Source organism: Poecilia reticulata, linkage group LG21 (genome assembly GCF_000633615.1).
Source record: "Poecilia reticulata strain Guanapo linkage group LG21, Guppy_female_1.0+MT, whole genome shotgun sequence".
Classification (NCBI taxonomy): domain Eukaryota; kingdom Metazoa; phylum Chordata; class Actinopteri; order Cyprinodontiformes; family Poeciliidae; genus Poecilia; species Poecilia reticulata.
Genome location: NC_024351.1, coordinates 6,800,605 through 6,820,308, shown reverse-complemented (window position 1 = coordinate 6,820,308; position 19,704 = coordinate 6,800,605). Strand labels below are relative to the sequence as shown.

The window sequence follows — 19,704 nt, the reverse complement described above, 5'->3', positions numbered from 1 at the left end:
TATCCTGCACTCCAATCACCCGATCAGGCACACCTGCAAATGGGAGGAGCACAAAGAGGGACAACAAGACCAGCCTACAAGGCCCAGGGCCGTCACAGAACTCTAATCTAGAACCGTAGACAGAGGAAAGGTTAGCCGCTCAATTCCGGCCAGCTAAGCAAGGTTAGCGTCATCAACTAAATAATTCGCTCTCTGGTTACCTAGCAACAACCTGTTGAGTAACTTGTGCGGCAGCAGTTTCATTACTGCTTAAAAACAAACTATAGCTGGAAGTAAAAGGAGAAAATTAATCTAATAGCTCAAGAGAAAACTCTGGATAAAAGACGAAAGGTCATTTGACCATTTTGGCAGGTTTTCAGATATTTAAAACAATCAATAATTATTGCTATTAACTGACATGAATCGCTATATCGTAATACAGTTTTCATCCATATTGTTCAGCCCTAATCGAAAGTGCTTATTTTTCATTCCACGGGATGTACTTTAGAATAGTTGAGTTTTTTTGTTTTACTTGGAAATGAAAACAAAGCTCAAACTAAAATATACTTTGACTTTTTCACTGTTAGCACATGTAGAATTTCCTTCATTTATTTCAAGCATGGCAATTTTTTTAAGCAACATATGGATCTCTTCATGTTTTTCGTGAGACAATTTTATTCCACTTAGTCTCATCATATGACACATAAACACATAACACATCCAGACTTCCATGCAAAGTGCCATGTGTGAGAGCCGCCCTGCTGGGAAGGCCATCTGTAGCCCCGCAACAGTCCTGTGAGTCAGCAGGGCGGACAAAGTCCCGCGAACGAGAAATTTGCATAAACTGTGTGCAGAGAGGTGAAAGAACAAGTTTGACTGCTGCACTAGTTTGCTAAAAGACACTGACCGCACATGCATGTAAAAATGAACAGCTCGGTGTACAAAAAGGTTCCTGTTTTAAGTTTTGATCTTTAAATTTCCAGCAAACATAAGAAACTGGTAAAAACAAACAAACAAATAAAAAACAAGATTGGTGCATTTTAAGTATATTTTTAACTATGTTTCTTAATTAGCATAGTAGCAATTACTACAAACTGGTTAAACAGAGGAGAAGCTGTGAGAGAAACACAGACACACCCATCTGTGTTTTTCACTAATACGGTCTCAGTAAGAGGATTATGCACAATGCAAAAGTGTTCTGAGAGTTATTTATGAAAACAATGGGATACATTTTCACAAATGACTAGGGATGGACCAATATATGATCAGATAAAATTATATTTACGATATGGCTGATACAATATCGATATGTTGTATGATATTGCATTTGTTTACCTAAACGTTCAATACTAAAAAATGTCATATTGCGCCTCGGATTTAGTTTTAATACCTCACAATCATCACTGTCACATGTCCAAACAAATGCCACACAAACTCAACAACATGACAACAAGTTGGACATAGATAGACATTAACAAATTCAAAATTCCACTTATGGGATCAATACTGATATGTTACAAGATGACTGCAGATACAATATGCCTCCCTACAAATGACCATTGTGTCATAGACCGTTTCCCCTGTTATACTTGATATCGGGGCTCATTTCTTTAGATGTTTTTATATTGTTTAACAAGAAAGCGGTGTCTTGAGGCGATGCCTTAAAATTCATCCATGCATGCTCCCATTTAACGATATCATCATCTGTGCTTTACATTAATTAATAAAATGTAATAAAAACAACCAACTAACTGAAATAAGAAGCATTTAATGTAATCTAATTTCAGACTGGGACTCCCACTAAGGTAATATTTTGATTATATTGTATCTTACCTTGTTTTTTTCTCAATATATGTCAGTTTTCCAGGAGCGCCCGAAGCTTCCCCCGACTCTGGCGCAGGCCTCAGCTCGCGCAATGCCACCAGAGGACTACTCCTATGTAGCGTCCATCCTCAGGCTGCTTCGAAACAAACCCTTTGTGCTCCTCATCGTCAGTTATGGTCAGTTAAAATGTTTTACTCTAGTATTACAGCTAGTGCTTGTGACCACTTCTGTAATAAAGTGCATTAAAAACATTTGAAATTGGTTATTGATTTTAAAATTTGGGGTCACAAAAAAAAAGAAAAAAATCTGGTAGCATTATACCAGTCATTGTTTCCACAAAATATCAAACTGTGTTTATTCTCTTCCTTGATTAGCATTGATTACAGTAAAAAAAAAGAAAAAAAAAAAAAAACTTCCAGGAAGGCCTGAAGACACTCTATTTATTGACTGACGAAGTACATCTTATCGCTGAGTTGTGGATGTATCCATACACGCAATTATCACCGTTATTGGAAAACCCATTGAGATCATAGGGAACGCATGTTGGAGTGGTGGAAGGTTTGCTCATCTGCTAATGTTTAACTACTAGTTGGCCTCCGTGTGACTGAAAGATCACAGCACAAGTTCATATTTTAATTCTTGGATCTCCAAGGTGAAATCAGTTACAAACTGAGCCAATAATGACAAAAATCACTTTTTAAATAAATATTTTACAACAAAATGAAGATAATCTTCTTAAAAAAAATTGACTCTCCACAAATCATGCATCGTCTTAGACTTTTCTCAAAATGTGATTATCCTCTGGGTGCTTTCACTTCTGTCTAAAATCTATAAATAGGTAAAAGAAAGTGTTTTGTTTTTGTTTGATTTTCCTCATTTTAATTCAAATGACAAGTGCAGGACAAGAGTTTCCTGGCACCTCCTTCAAGTGACCCTTTGGGTCACAGGTCACTGGACTCAGCCACGTTCAACTGTCTCTGTCACTTCACTGAGCTCTAGTTGTTTTTCATTTGAGTCCAACTGGATTTAAGAACCTCCCTTTCCTTATTACTCCTTATTATTATTGTAATGTAAGATTTATTGTAGTATAAAATTACTATAATTTTGTTGTTGTGTAATTGTTCATCAAGAAATATAGTGACGAGTTTCAAGTAGACGGCTAGAATTGGCCAAAACCAAAACATTAAATAGTTTCATAAGTACTTGAAAAAAATGGAAATGCACACATTGAATTGTTAAACTTTGATGTTTACTGGTAACGTCAAAGTGGGTGGTCTGCAGCTGGGCTAGGTTAGCCAATTATCTTATAATGGACTGTGACACAGGAAATATCAAATAACTAAACTATTTGTAAACTGGAGATATGATGATTTGAGGAGAATCAATAAGAATTATTGAAGGGACTTTTACATATATTTACTTTTCATATCTGTTTAGTTTGTTAACGCCATTTTATGAAATTATTACATTTACTAAAATGAATGTTATTAATTGGATTGCGGTACTTTTGGAACTAGATCGTTGTCAAGTGCAGTGTCTGATTGTCCAAAGTACAGCTTTTGATAAGTGGGCTAAAGAAATTGATAAAATGGTCTCTCCTCATAGGTCTGAATGTGGGCTGCTATTACGCTGTAGGAACCCTGCTGAACCGCATGATCATCGACCGTTACCCTGTGAGTTCAAAATTCATCTGCAATTATCTCAAAATTCATTTATTATTTGAAGAGTTTATTATTTGAAGTAATGCACTGATCAGTCAACCCAATCGGGGTAATTTTACCTTGACTGGCTCTGACTAATTGTCAACGCTGACTAATCTGTTTTTTTTTTTGTTTTTGCTTTTGTTGTTTTTTTAAACTCCCACACTTTTTGGTTTTACGTTTCAATAGTTGTTTCATATGTAATAAATTAATTTTTTTTTTTTTTTTTTACTTTTCCATCTAAAAGATAAAAAGGCAAAATTTTTTGGTATTGGAAAGGTACTTTTTTAATAAAATGGGTTTAGTTTGAATGTCAAAGCATTGAGTCACTGGGTCATCGTGTGTGTATGACTCAAAGAAACAATATCTCATGCTCTGCCTTTTTTTAGAACCAATTATCTTATTTATCTTTTTATATGTGGTTGTACCATGGACTTTTTTTCATCTGCAATAAAGATCGATCAATTTGTCGATTGATTATTGAGTTTGCTTTTGTTTGGCATTTTGTGAAATGAGGGTATTAGTTACGAGCTGGTTTTAAAGAAGTTTGTGTAGGGATGTCTGCTCCATGTTGTTCCTTGTAAAGATTTTAACTGATTCAATTTTGGCCAGATGCAATAAAAAAACAAAATTTTCCCTTACCACATTCCTACATTAGAAGCCAGCTTTAAACTGTTTGTTTGTTCATAGATTTGTGGGCACAAAAACAGGGACATATTTTATCCAAATGTCACCAATTTCAAACAAATCCACCAGAAACCTTCCACCTCACAGTGGAAAATGTGAAATTTTGAAATGGAAATAGTGTAGAAACTCCGTACAACCTTGGCATTAAATATAATGCAACTAACTGCTAGATTAGCAGAAGCTTATAATCAAAACACTGCACCATTTCACGTTTTTTTTTTGTTGTTTTTTTTTTGTTGTTGTTTTTTTTTGCGTAAAATCCCAATAAAATGTCTTGAAGTTTTAAATACCTTGCAAGGCACATGTTATTCTCAGTTAATTTCTATTAATAACACACTGTCTTTTAATTGCTTCGTTGGGAACTTGAGCTCACTTCGTCTTGCTGTGTTTTGTGACAGGGTGAAGAAGTGAATGCTGGGAGGATTGGGCTCACAATTGTCGTTGCAGGGATGGTTGGCTCCCTGATCTGTGGAATCTGGCTCGACAGAACAAAGACATACAAGTAAGTCAACATGAGTGCAGCAGATCCTGAGAAAGGAGGATGTTTGGTTTATAAAATTAAAGAGACATGGATAAAGAGAGATATAATTAGAAGTCACATGTAGCCAACTTTCTAAGAAGCTATTGAATTTGAACCTAAAGTCAGAGTCCCATATTTAAATCTTTATACAAAGCCTCTACACATGTTGTCTCTTCCTTCCTGTCTTCTTCTGTAGTGTTTTATCTGTTGGCTGTTTAGTCTGCACAGCTGTTTAACCAGGTGCAGCCTGCTGTTACGACTGTGATCCCTCTGTCTTTCTCATGAGCTCTCAGGCTGTGCAAATAATAATGCTCGTTATTTTCAGCTGTTCTCCTCAAAAGACTTTTGCCCTGCAAATGGGGAAATACAGAAAAAAATACCCTGCTATGCGCAGTAGCATCTGGCTTTTTAGTACAGTGGAAAATGTGGGACTGGTTTGCTGTTTCTCTGGTAATTCTGCTCTAAGACGTTTATTATTAGATTTATCCTCTGACAAAAAAAAACGGCACCAATTTTCAATCTGGCTAGAACAGTGGACACAGCTCACCTTTGCTGTACAGAAAACACTTGTAAAATCTCACTGAAAGGCTCTGAGACCTAGATTTTAAAAGCTGTTGGACCAGAGAAAAGCTGACGTTTGATGTTAGCAGTCGGTGAGACAGCCGGCAGCTCCCCGTCAGTCCTGCTGTGTGGGTTGACTTCAAGAGTGCAGCAAAAAACAATAAATCATCTCAAAGCATTGCGCTTTCCAGTTATTGTGGTGCAACTCACTCTGTGTGGCTATTAGAGTGCCATAGCGCAGGAGAAATCCTCTGACTGTGAAGAGTGTTTTGCTCAGCAGTGAGTCCAAGTAGGTCTAATTTGACCATAATAAAAAAAAGATTTTTTCTAGAAATAGAAAAAAAAGAAATTCCCACAAAGTACTTTAAAATTTTTGTTGTGTAAAATTTTTGATTTTTGAGAAGAGGTGAAGCGAAACATTTCTCATATTTGACATGTTTATTTTTACAGACAAACTACTCTGGCTGTGTACGTCATGACTCTGGTGGGTATGATCGTATACACTGCGACACTCGACCAGGGACTCCTCTGGGTGGTGTTCATCACTGCTGGATGTCTTGGGTATTATTATTTTCTAATCTTATTTAAATTAAGCAAAAAGTAACTTAAAACATCTGGGGTATGAGCCGTGAAGAGAATTTCAGATTACGGAACAAAATATGATAAAATCTTTCTGATCAATATTGAGCTATTGAATTTTTTTGCTCATACTTTAGTGTAAAAATAAAAATCTAAATTAAGGAATTTTGACAAAATATATTGAACAAACTCCTACTACTTTCTGTATTTGTTGCTAAAAAAATAATAATAAAAAAATCCAGATAAATTGTTCTTGTCTAACAAAAACTCATATGATTCTACCTAAAAAAATGGAGTTAATGTGAATTAAAACAAATTGTCCTTAATATTTAGTACCAGCAAACAAAATGAGACATAATAAAAAAAAAAAACCTAACACGTCATCATGGTTGTTGTCATCGTTTTTCTCCTTATCAAAACATATTTGCTGACATAGAAAATAGAAAAGTGTACTATCTGAAAGACTTTTGCTCGCTGTCACTTCTGTGGAAGGAAATAAACTTCCTACAGTAGTTCGGTAAAAGTATCCGATGCCAAAACTTTGTTGTTAGGTCTAAAATCCCTGCTGCCATAAAGCAATAGAAAGATTAGAGTACTTTTAGGAGGTACAAAGTTTTCTTCCACATGTTAAGTGTCATGAAAAACTCTCCAACAGTTCAGTGGACGTAATACTGAGACTGAATAAAACAAATATTGTCGGTTCAATGAATCAGATTGCAGCTGCCTTTTTTTTTTTTTTTTTTTTTTGAGCGTGATGTAATTTCTTTTGCATGCATCTGGCTCCAGGTTCTTCATGACAGGCTACCTGCCTCTCGGTTTCGAGTTTGCAGCTGAGCTGACGTACCCAGAGTCAGAGGGAACGTCTTCGGGATTGCTGAACTGTTCAGCACAGGTGAAGCTGTGACTCATGCAAGACGTTTATGACACAGTAGTAAGAAAATCTAAAGAGAGGAATACATCTTAGGATTTTAAAAGTTATCCCGATAGATCTATATTGTTGTTTTGTTTTTATTTCTAACTGAACACGTTGCGCACGCACAGGTGTTTGGCATCATATTCACCATCTGCCAAGGGAAAATCATCGACAAGTTTGGGACGTTGGCAGGAAACATCTTCCTCTGTGTCTTCCTGCTAATTGGCTCAATAATGACAGGTATGGCTTTTGTGAACATATAACTGCATGAAGCAATTTCTAGGTATTATTTTGAAGTCATTCATACTGAGCTGTGCAACGCCAATGTTTTCATTTCTCTAACTCTGTTATTGTTTGACTAAAGCCTCTGTGGAAGGTGGTAAATTCCAAGAATGTTGCTCTTTATGTCTGCGTATCTTTAAGCTGTAAAAGCTGGTTACATTTCAGGAAACAAATAATTTTTTTTACTGCATAATGTCAGTTCTGTATTACTGTAAAACATGATGTAAAAAGACACCAGTTTTATCGGCAAGGAGTAGAGAATAAAAGAGGACAAGATCTTTTAAAGGCACCATACTATTATTTAATAAGAACAAAATCTTGTTTTTCTGCATATCTGCAAAGTCAAACTAACACGTCATCTAAAGGTTACTATTAAAAAAATACCGTAATTCCACAAAAGCATTTATACCGCTTGACCGTTTCCACATTTTGTCACATTGCAACCTAAAAAAAAAGAGTAGGTATTTATTAGAAGCCTTTATGATAGATGAACACATTAGTGCATGAGTAGTAGTGAAAAGCTTTTAGTTTTTGTTTTTTTTTTCCCTTAGAGAAAACCTTCAACTTAAGAGTTAAGGCTGTTAGAGCTGCAAAGGACAGGGTGATGTTAAAGTCTATCTCATGCTTTCACACACACACAACAGCAGACGAGCGAGTACTTTTAATGAAAACATTTCGCTGCATATTTATATTTTAGGTGTGCAGCATTTTGTTATCGTCTACACTTCTGTTAAAATAAAATGTTTCTTGTCGCCGTTTGTGTAGTTACTTTGACGTTGCTTTATTCTTTAGTCACCACAAGGGGGCGACACGCTCACAAACTCCACACGTTTTACTTTCATATGAACTATTTTCTCTAGGGGGTTATCTTTCAAAGGTGAGAGGGTATAATCAACTCTCAGATATTTTTAGACATTTTGATGAAGCAACATGAGGAAGCTTTAAGAAGACTTTTTTTCTTTTATAATATCAACTCAGACATATTTTAAAAAGTCCTTCTGCAGGGGTAAGCAATGACAGAATTTGAAAGGGATAAAAAATAGTAGATAAAAAAACTGCTGACACGTGCTAAAATACTGGAGCCACCCAAACAAAGTGTAGCTTTAAAAGAATCACATGGGGAAGCGATTTGAATTGCATGCGGATGATGTAAGGTGCACAACAGGTTATTCAGCTGCTGTGCAACAATGCACACAGTAGCAGAGTGCTTTCTGTAATTAAAGGTTACTGACCTTCCTCAGTCAATACAGAACCACTGAAGTGTTTCTTTCAAGGTCTATTGAGAGCTTTACGAGCAATGTGTAACTTTTAACAATACGCATTAGGCACTGAGGCGATAAACCTCGCGCTCTCTAGAAAAACAAGAGTCCATGATGAGTCTGTATGCTCTCAAAGGTCAGGAGACTGACTCATTTGTTTGCTCAGAGTTCAGACTATCAATAACTTGTTTTGGTCGTAATGGGTTTAAAGGAAAAGGAACTGCTTTCCAGAAAACAACAACAACAACAACTTAAATTTGATTTAGTTTGCTTTCAAACTAAATTTGTCAATTATTCTCTTCTTGTGGAATAAACAGAGCTGTAAAATCTTTTATATCCATCGATATAAAAGCAGTGTGAAGGTTTTTGCCACTTCTCTCTTTCTGCAAAGTCTTTAAAAATGTTCAGCTTATGAGGCACCAGTTAAGACTTGAATGTGTCATTGTCTGTGTATGTATGACTGCCTATTCTTCCTCTCGCTGCCATCATTTATGCTTGTATGCAGCATAACATTTTACTTTCATTTATTTTTCTTTTTTACAATATGACCATTTTATGGCATCTCATGATCTTGCGCTGCGTCTTTCTGTGTTGTAGGTTTGATCAAGTCTGATCTACGGAGACAAAATGCAAACCGACTGGCCAAAGAAGAGGTAAGTGGTGAAGGAAGGTAAGGGGATGGTGCTTGTGTAGGGATAGTCAAGGAAAATTGGGAACATAAAGTGAAAATGACAAAATAATGAACTAGATCACAATAAAACCACGATAAAAGATTATTTATCATAGCTTATACGTACTAAATATGCCTTTATTTACAATAAGATTAGTAAACGCAGAGTCAAAGCTATTTTCGAATAACAATTGTTATTGTTGCGACTTTGTTTTTTTTGCATTTGCTTGTAAGGCACAGAGTCACATTTATAGCAGTGTTGTCTATTTTTTAATCCCATATGTATTCTGCACACAGGTGTATTCAGACATAAACTCAAGAACAAGAATAAAATGACAAGAAGATACGAGATGCACAAGTCTTAGCTAACATACGCTGCCCAGCCAAAAAAAAAAGAGAAAATAGAGACAGTAACAGATTTTTGTTAGATCATCTTAATGTTTGATCTAACAAACATTATGTCATGCTTTCAGCATGAAATGAAATGAAAGGCAATCATACATTGCCTCTTTTTTTAAACGTCAGTTTGAAAACCTAAAAAAAAAGTTTCCTGATACACAAAGTTGCAATTTCACCCCCAGAAATCCTCAAATTCACAATGACTTCGTCATTTCAAACAGTGTCACTAAAGTGTTTATCAAGTTTTAAGCACTCAATGACTAAATTCAGTGCACATACAAGATTTCAAAATTGCGTATACAGTGACTCAAACACAAAATGTACTATTCACTCTGTCAAAGCGAGTTGCTCACATCATACATGTGGAAGAAGAAGGATGAGGGGGAGGGGGATGAAACTTCATGAACAGCGAGTCACAGGGTTTATGACACACATTGTCAGCGTGAGGCATTCTGTGCAGAAAACCTTTTTCATCCTCTTTGTGCTGCTAGTAAGTTGCTGAAAATAATAACACTAACAATCATAAAAAAAAAGAATCACAGTTTTATTTATAGTTGCCTTTAAGACGTACATTGAACCGGATAGAAGCGGTGGAAAACAGCATGGAGTACAATAGTCAACACAGCAGGCAAAGACCTTGTGTTTGATCCTTCACTGCATGGCCATAACTCACGATGGGGGTGCAGGAACTTCCCATAGTTAAAGGGAAATTACATTCTCGTGGCGATGTGAAACCCTTGATGATGCCATTGTGGTTGTATGGCCAGGAAAGCTTCGGGACTCGCCAAACAACCTACGTTGTTTGGCGAGTACGTATAGCAGACTGGCGTCATGATGCCCTGAGACTAAAATACTAAAATAAAAGACTAAAATAAATAGCAACACTTAAAAGGTCTTGAAGGCCTGAATACATTTTCTTTATCTTCATCTGGTGTGAAAGTGGGCTTAATGAATGAAAAGCTGCTCACTGTATTGAACGGAATCAAATTAAGGTGAAAACTTAATTAAATCACTCTTCTATAAATGAGTCTTTTAACTGTGTTCTGGATTAAATGTCTTTATTTGGCTGGGCAGTGCATGTTTGTCTACAGCTGCAATCAATCCAGAGATACTGCTCTTGTGATTCACGCTGTTTTCGAACTGTTTAGTCATCGTGTGTTCCTAATTCTGGATGGGCCTCCGAGCTCTGTGGTGAAGTTACTGCTGAGTGCTGACAGTAAAATCTTGGGTTTCATGTGCACACATTCCTCATTTCGATTCTAGATGTGCCTGAGTCACCTTAAGCTATACTTTTGGCTTTTGCAAACTTGCCCCTTTGCACTTTCTGCAGGACAACGAGGCGCTGACTTTGAATTTTTTTCTCCCCTTCAATTCAGTAGCTTGATCAGAGAAGATTCAGTGGCTTTTAATGAATAAGCGACGCATTATGTGATTGATTAAATCTCCGTCAGTTTCTCCTGAACTTCATCCCAGACAGGAGCCTCGTGCGTCTGTAATTGCTGAATGAGAAGTGATCGGCAGCTGTTGTTTTAGGCGGAGAGGCGGATGCTGGAGCAAGACTACGGAGCGACAACCCAAATCTCACCCCAGCCACAAACTCCTTCCTCTCAAGCCTGATCAAACAAAAATTTTCTGTGCACACAAAAAAAAAATCTCCTCAAATTTTAGCTCAACACACAGCATTAGAAAGGTAGGAGCACAGAACAATCACACACCATTGTTGATTATCTTGCCACCTTCTGTACACTATTTCACTGCGCACCTTTAAATCTCTCCACTCTGTCTCTCTGTATGTGAAGATCAATGCTTAATCAACTGTATTTTTTAAAATTCTTTCAGTGTGTTGCTTGAAATGATTTTTTCCCCAGATTCAGCGAATTAATCTGAGCGAGCAAAATGCGTTTTGCTCAAATTACTTTTTTCAAATGCATTATTACGGACACTGAAGAAAATACATTTAGCTAACTCACCATGTAAAAGGTACTTTTGCAAAAGGAAAAGAAAAATCCCCAACAGCTGAGCATATTTGTTAGTCTCTTAAAGATTTTTCTTTCACATCTTATTTTAAATAATTTATGGATAAAATTTAAAAATCAAACTAATCTCTGTTTAAGGGTTTAAGTGTAGCTCAAAGGAAGTCGGTAGAATAAACCAGATCATATTTTCACCGTTTGTTTTCCTCATAATTTGCAGCATTAAAGTAGCCATATTGTGAGACTGTAGTTTGGCATACTACTGACATTTATCTTTTTTTTTTAATAGCAGAATTTCATTTAAGCTTCATGTAATCTCTCATGATCCTCCCATCACCGTACTTTACTGCCTCCATCTGATGTTTTTGTTGCTTTAGCTGTGAGAATCTTTGCTAACTCTTTGTCAGTCAGGACGAGAAACACTTGGCATTTCCTGTTGAAATGTTTAATTTTGTGAGAACCCATCCACAACTTCAGCAGGCTTTAATTGTGCCGTCTGCAGTGTGGGGTAGCTCAAGAGGTAGAAATCTTGTCAAATCCCCAACACTATGCACTTGGTGTATATGAATCACCTCATAAAACTGACATAACCTTTGACCTGCTCGACATTTTGTTATGGAAAATACCACAAACTTTGTATTTTATTGGGATTTTATTTGATATAACAACACAAAGTAGTGCCTGATTGTGAACTGTTAGAACTCGATAGTTTAATGTTTGTTTTTTTTCTCTTTACTTTTAATGAATTAGCATGAAATGGTTCTCATTTGTTGTTGGTGGTAAGAACCAAACGTACTCAGTGTGAAGCATTATTATCAGGCATGTTTTTGTGTAAATACGCTTACTATGTTTGGCTAAACATGCAAGTCAAATGGCTAATTTTGGTGTACATATAGACATTTATATTAACTTAATACGTTTTTTAATTTACAGAAACCTCCTGATTCCACCATGGGAAACTTGGACTTACCCACCATCATCAAAGAAGTCCGGTTATAGAGGAATTAATTTAATCTTCGACGATTTTAATATGAAGGACTGATAATCATGAAACCATCAGATTGTTTTCTCTTCTGGATAGACTGAGACAAATGTGTGAAACAATGCTGCCTTGACAGTTTGATCTGTCAGTATTTAATTTTTTTATGTTTATTAATATTATCTGACTAAAATAGAGCAACAAAGTTTGATACTTTGTTGTTTCACTTTAGATTTGATTTCATTGCACAGTAGTTTTGAGATTTAGGTGTCTGATTATGTCCAGAGTTGCTGGGAAAACTGAAATCGTAATAGTGTTTTTTTTGGTTTGTTTTCTTTTTTTTTATTAATATTTTTTTATTTTTTTGTGCAAACCTCACAAGGTGAGGGGCAGTGTTTTTACTACTAGAGTATGTCAAAACCCAATTAATGAAAACAAAGAGAAATATCTGCACACTTTTATGAAAACAGTCACAACTTGTGCTGCTGTAGTAGAATCCAATATTAGAGACTGACTTAAAGGGGCAGTGTTATATAAAATTGACTTTCTTGAACTTTACACCATGTTATAATGTTATTCCCTCATCAAACACATACCTGAAGTATTGCCTTGATTCTTCCATTCATGTTTGAGAAATTATTCAGTCTCCCGTGGCAACCATTCAGCTGTGCACAAAGCCTGGGGGGACCTAGCACCACCTTCGAGATGCAACTTCACCTTCGTGCTGCAGTTTTGGAGCTTCTGAGCTTCCGCCTCACAGAGCAGACCTCCCCAGCAACTGCCCCACTCAGCTCCTTCAGACTAGTCAGCAGCAATTAGTGAACACCTGGTGGATCTGCTGAGCTTGTTATGCGAGCTACTTCTCAGTGCAACGCTGGTAAAACCGCTGTTGAAGGGTTAATACTTCCTGAATGATGTGATTACTTCCTGAAAGTGAGAGTTTTCAGAGAAAGAGACCCAATTTCAAGTCACTAAATACTGAAGTCAAATTTCTTTTGAGTGATATTTGTTATATGCAGCATTTTTATAACAACTGAAGGCAAAATAGTTAGTTGATTGTGCCATAAAATTTCACTATGTGCCTACAAAACAGATAATATTTTCCCCTTCACAGGAGAAAATATCCATGTAATTTATCAGCGAGCAGAGCGTTCAGTTTTCGAAGGGCTGAATCTAAACAGCACGTTTCTGGTCACGCTGACTATTCAAAGCACTTTACACCAAAGCCAGATTCAACCAATCATGCTCACATTTGTACAAGACGTAGATTGGTAGACAATTTGGCACATTGACAAATGGCAGAAATCAAACCCACAACTGTTGGATTGCAAGACAATTAATTAGCTGCTGAGCTGCAGTTGCCCTTGAGCCACAATCACCCATAAAGCCCTCTTTACCTTCTGTGAAGACAAGTCATCACTCCCCTTGCAAACATGTACAGTGGCCTACAGTTATTGGTGCCCCTGGAGAAGAGGTGAAGAAGCCCCTTACATCAATTGTTATTAGGGACATTTGGCAACCCTGATATTTGTCCTCTTAGTTTCAGTAGCCTACTTTAATTTTCTTTAAATTTTCTCTACCTTCCTTTTCACTTGGTAGGGACCTTGTGTGTCATTGTTCCAGTTATTTCACTTTTGTTATTTCTCCTGTTATTTCTCTTTAGGTTGGTAGTTATTTTTCTTTCAACCACTCTAATGACTAGACTAAATTTCTCTCACGTCAGCTGAGTGTTTTTTGTCTTTCACATTTTTGAAGACCGTCACTAAATCTAGCCTCTGTGTTAAGTCATATTGGAAACACATTTTGAAAAAGAAAAAGATGGTTTTCCAATTAAACACTAATTACCTTGGAACTCTAAAGAAACAAATGGCAATCGTATTTCAGCTACATTCTTAGACTCGATTATTTTTCCCCGGTGGATTATTCTTTTCAAATTAAAAGATGGATTTTTCTAAAATTGGCAGTGCAAAGAAATATTTAAGGTGCTATACTGTGATAAAAATGATGTAAACTTTATAACTGTTTTATTTTTGAAAAATAAGACTTATTTATAACAAAAGAGGGATTCTAGTTTCTTGCAATCATACTGAAGTTTATTTCTTAGGGATTTAAGTACATAAAAAGAACTAGTCAGAAAATTAGAGAAGAAATTTGGGAACAATATTGATTCAGCAACACAGACCCACACCCTGCATGCAAACATCCACACTCAGGCACAGGAATCAAATTAAAGTTTGGACTAATCCTGATTTATTATTATTTTTAAAGTTTTTGATTCTCTGAATTAGTAAAATACAATAAGTGTCAGACAAACAGCCACACTTGCTTACAGGCACTGAATGACTCTTGCTCTGATTACACTTTATAGTTATTATACTTTAGACGCTCATGGATGTCATTAGAGTGGGATAAGAGGTTGTTTTGCTAATCTAAAAGGTTCATCAAGGATATTTTCAAGGTCAGTTAGAGACAGTTATAAAAGTGTGAAAGGTCAGATTTGAAGTGTTAGTGCTGAGTGCTAATTTCACTTAAAAAAAAAAAAAACAACTGACTTTTCACCGATTCAACAGTCTGGACGTTTTCCACATGTCCTCTTGTGTTGACTGGTTACTTTGTTTTCACAGTTTTACGGATTATCACTATAAGCACACTTACTCTCTTATGTTCCTCTAGAACCATTAAGATTAGCATTAAGCATTATTGTCTTTTTTGGTCATTTTTGTCAAAAATGTCTCATGTATTTTCTTGAAAACTGTTTTATTTTTATTTTGCCATATTGTTTTCAGCTGACACTGGTGTTGACTGACACAAACAAATGCTGTAACACAACCTCCAGAGGGCGCCCTTCATCCATTTCTCTGTTTGACCAGTGCACATTCAACAGTGGAACAGCCTGATTTTTGTCATTGTCAAAAATGATGGCTAACCATTGTTCTTCAGTTTTCAACAGTTGTTTCTTTTGAATTAGACTGGCAATTGAGATATTAAAATAAACAAGAGAAGCAGCTCTATAAAAGAAGAAAAAAAACACATCTAGCCTATTTTATCTTTTAATTTTATTGCACTTTTTTCCACATTTTTCCCCCCCCACTACATAAATCTAGGTGGAATCTTTAATTTATTTTTGACTGACTAACCTAGAGCCTCATAATGTTGATGAGTCACTAACATTGTCACTGTATATCACAGTTCATGTCAGTAGAAGGATATCCATGATTAAGACACGGAAAAATATTTTGTAATTTAATTTGTACAAATATTCCTGTTTACTTTTTTAACATAAAATTATTTTGTAAAAGTTCTTCTTACAATTACTTGTCACATTATGTGCATTTCACAATGAAACTTACATGTTGTACTCTCATGTTGTCTGTTAATTTCAAGCCCAGATTCACCAGTAAAAGTCTAAAATTAACATTTACACAGCTGATCTTTTTATTATTCCTTTTTCACAAATGGCACCAATCTGAAAGAGAGGTGCGTTTAAAGATAAAACTTACTTATATCAGATCCAAGTCTACAGATTCATGTTGAAGTTTTAGTAACTTCAGCATGAAGTTACTAAAAGTTATTAAACTACGCAACCTATGTTGTTTTTGAGAATGAACTACAGCAACAAAATGTTTTTGAGTGAATGTTCACTCCATGTCAAAGTGATTGCATATGAAAATAATCAATTCAGATCAAGCTACTGAATATAACCTAATTACCTACAGTGGATCTCTAACATAAACGTCTTTGTTAGAAATCTGGGTTTCTGAAACAGAATTTCTTTCCGCATTTAACGTGACAAAAGCAAAATAAGAAGAAAATGTCAGAATAGCCTGGTCCTTCTGATTCAGTAGCTTCCAGCACTTTTCTGCCACATTCTCCATAAAATGGCAATATTTTCTCTACCTTTCAAAAGTTCTGTAAAATCTATCAGATTGTAAGAACATCCTCAGGTGACCCCACAGGTTCTCCGTCAGACTTAGTTCTACGCTGCGGTTTGACTCGTACAATTTCAAACTATTTTTGATAGTAAATGAAACAGCAAAACCTATTTGGGTTGTTGTTTCAAATTCAAAGCTGAAGAAAGGCAACATGTTGACAAGTAATTAAGAGGTCACAGAGTAAAAGTGTTCGGTAATAAATGCACATTGCACTTTTCAGATTTTTAAATCAGTAAATATTTTGAAAACCATGTGTTCTTTCCTTCCCCAGTATACACTACTTTGGTTGGTACATCACATACATTCTCAGCAAAATATGTTAAAGTATATGGCTGTAAGTTGAAAACGTTGCAAAGAAAATGTCAAAAACTATAAATACTCCATATCAATTTGCCTTTTTTCTAGATATGGCAGTAAGGAAGACAAAGTGTGCACACATTACCAGTGTACAAACACAGCATCACCCAGATTTTGTGTTTTATATAATTTTATGTGGTATTACTTTACCTTCTGGATCGCTTCAAGCATGCCTGTGGAATAAATATTGACCTCAACATGTAAAGCCAAAAGAGAGGGTGCAGTACCATCAATGACCAGCTGATGGTATGATAGACATACGATCCAATACATTTTTGTGATTAGCATCTGTGTGGGTATTTTAACATTTCTCCTCTTTTCCAACAAATCCTACATTGTGAGGGTCCACTGCTCCTTATGGGGCCCACAGTCTGGGCCCCATAATAAGAAGCGCTGTTCATTCATGAAAAATGAATGGAAGTCATTGCACAGTTCTTGTAAAGACAGACAGACGCACTATGGGTGTGTGTGCAGTCAAATCTATTTTCAGTAGATCAACAACTGCAGTCAAAGAAGTGTCAGCAAATCAATAGGATCAGGAATAGTGAAAATGCTGCAAGTTTCACTTCATGTGAAATGTAAAAAATAGGGAGGGGTTTTCGACAAATAAATGCTCCTAAAACCTCCTAAAAACCAAAAGCAGACAGATCAGTTTCCACATCAGGCTCCAATTTTGTGCTGTCCAGTTAAGTTCAATCAGAAACAAAAGGGTGACTAGTGTCAGCTCACTGGCATTCATTTTAGAACAGTTTCTCAGCTTTGTTTTCATAGGATCACTACAGTCATAGTTGCATTTTCAAAAAGTATGATATTTAGTCCATGATGGTTGCTGAGTTTACTTGAGAAACTTTAGATTTCTCCCACTTACAAACTTTGCACATTAAATCTGATTCTTGTGAGCTTTTCTTGTATGAATTATCACAATAGTCACATTCCTGAGGTATCTATTTAAAAATATCTTGTGACACCCACGGCCAATAAAATGTTTTATATAGAAAACGAGTAAAATAGGGAAGGCATTTAGCTGGGGTCCTGAGCTTAGGAAAAGTCACATTTACGTGGAAGACTTAATTTTTGAACAGTAGTGTTCAACATAGCTGCCAGCGTTCTGAGGTATGGCCGGCTAAGCAAGCTCACCGTGATGCCAAAAGAAGTCTCCAAAAACCATCACATGTCCTCAGGGAACCTGCAGCTCGAAAGTGCATACCAGTGCAATCAGAAAGAGACTGCACAAGTGAAACGTTCCTGGGAAGTGAGTAAGGGGGGAAACCTTTGCTAGCTAAGAAAAACATGAAGACCAGACCTAATTTTGAGAGAAAGAACATATAAAAAGCCAGGGCTTCTGGAATAAAGTTCTCTAGTCCATGGGAGTTCAACTCCAATCCTTAAGGGACGGTTTTCTGCCGGTTTTTGTTGCCATGACTTCAAACTGATTAAGAAAGAAGTTTTGCTGCACAGTTTGAAACATCAAGTCCCTGGTAGCATTTCCAAATAACATCAGTGCTTCCCTTTTGGCTGTTTTTGGCTGCTTATAGTCATAGCACTGCAACTCATCCGATGGGGTAACATTAATCACTTAACCATCTAACCGTTAATTAGGAAGCAAAACGTGACCAATAGAGAAACCTACAAAAATAGCAAAATCAGCGCAGAGAGAACTTCATAGAAAATAGCCTGTCCCGAAACATTTAAAGTTACACCTTGTGGAAGTAGTAGCACCACAGATTGACCAGCATTACCTCTGATTTGGCAACGGTGCACCTCATTCCAAAGCCTGATGATTTATTTTTCAGTGAAAGCCGGCCCAACTGCGTCACAGCCCCGAGTGTGGCCGATCCTACCTTCCTCCTGGCGCTTCTCAGATATGATCAACTAGCCACATCGTCATCCGTCCCTCACCCACAAACCAAAAACACACAGCTGAAATCATAGACTGTATCGTGTTTTCTAGCATTCTGTAATTCACTTCTGTGCTATTTACTTTACTACATTGTAGGCCTCCACAAAACCGGTTAGATGCTTCAAGCAAAGTCTAAATTTGCCGATATCATTGCCACTAAGTGTAGGAGTGTGAAGCCATCATGAAAAGGAGAAACACGGAGAAAGAGGAGGTGAAGATGCCGTGACGCATTGACTCCTGTTTAAGTTGCAGCAGAGGCTGTGTGAAACACCACTGTTTCACACATGATCCATCTTTACAGTGGTAAAGATGGATCCCGTGTGATTTCTGACACACGGGTTAAAAAAAAGAGCTGAGGACAACAGAAAAAGTGTTAAAATGTCCAAATCTGCTGACAATCAACAAGGGAAAAAAACAACAACTTTTTTTTTTATCTTGAGTTGAACACTGTGCCTTTGGTTGAAGGAAATTTAAGTGTGTTAAACACTTACAGATGGCAGCTACTTCAGAGAGGCTGCTGAATGAACACCTCATCCATGACCGTTCTGGAGAAATGTGACTCACAGATGGACACCAGAGATGGGAGGCACTTCTGTGAAGTGAAACTGTATTTTTGATACTTAACACTGGCAAAAGAGTCAGGCTAATAAAGCAGCAAATAACACAAAGATTAAGAAGAGGGTTTTTTTTTCCTCTACTTTTTGATCTATAAAAAAATTGTAGATGTGTGATGTGATACATGCATCTAGTTTATCTTCTCCAATAATCCATATTTAAGGAAAAAAAACTGCATCATCCGGTTCTATCAGATGCAGAAAAACTAAAGAAAAACAGAAATTGTATTACAACAAACAGTAACGGAACAATTGAGGAAGCACAGCTGATGGTAGACGTAGAGGCAAAAATCAGCAAGTGAAGATTCAAAATCATCTTGTATATCTTGGCATGTTTTTACAATGCAACCTGGAGCATTTCTTTTCCTCCAACATAATTTCTCAGAAACCTTTTTGATTTTACCCTGGCCTTTACGTCTGTTCATTTCTGCTGTGGTGTTCAAATCTGGGTTGTTTATGAAAATGACATCTGCTGAAGTTGAGAAGGTTCTCATCCCTGAGGAGTACTACTGCTTCAGCATCAACGATTTGAGGAGTGCCAAATCGTTTAGCTTGTACAATGTCTCTATTCTTATT

General features: G+C 36.5%; 1 protein-coding gene across 3 annotated transcripts in view; it reads left to right on the top strand.

Moving 5' to 3' along the window:
* flvcr2b (FLVCR choline and putative heme transporter 2b) overlaps positions 1-15,746 on the top strand; it is a 26,338-nt gene extending 10,592 nt beyond the window's left edge. Inside the window, exons 3-11 of one of the 3 annotated variants that reach the window (XR_532451.2) lie at positions 1,839-1,979; positions 3,409-3,476; positions 4,589-4,692; positions 5,722-5,832; positions 6,637-6,742; positions 6,892-7,003; positions 8,902-8,957; positions 10,907-11,063; positions 12,280-15,746. Coding sequence is in view for 2 of the 3 variants with exons in the window: in XM_008397866.2 (XP_008396088.1) it covers positions 1,839-1,979; positions 3,409-3,476; positions 4,589-4,692; positions 5,722-5,832; positions 6,637-6,742; positions 6,892-7,003; positions 8,902-8,957; positions 10,907-10,990 (782 nt within the window). In the remaining variant the exon portion in view is untranslated. Of the gene's footprint in view, positions 1-1,838; positions 1,980-3,408; positions 3,477-4,588; positions 4,693-5,721; positions 5,833-6,636; positions 6,743-6,891; positions 7,004-8,901; positions 8,958-10,906 lie in introns of all 3 variants that reach the window. The other 2 variants (XM_008397867.2, XM_008397866.2) reach the window with 2 other exon arrangements.
* The last annotated feature ends 3,958 nt before the right edge of the window (positions 15,747-19,704 follow it).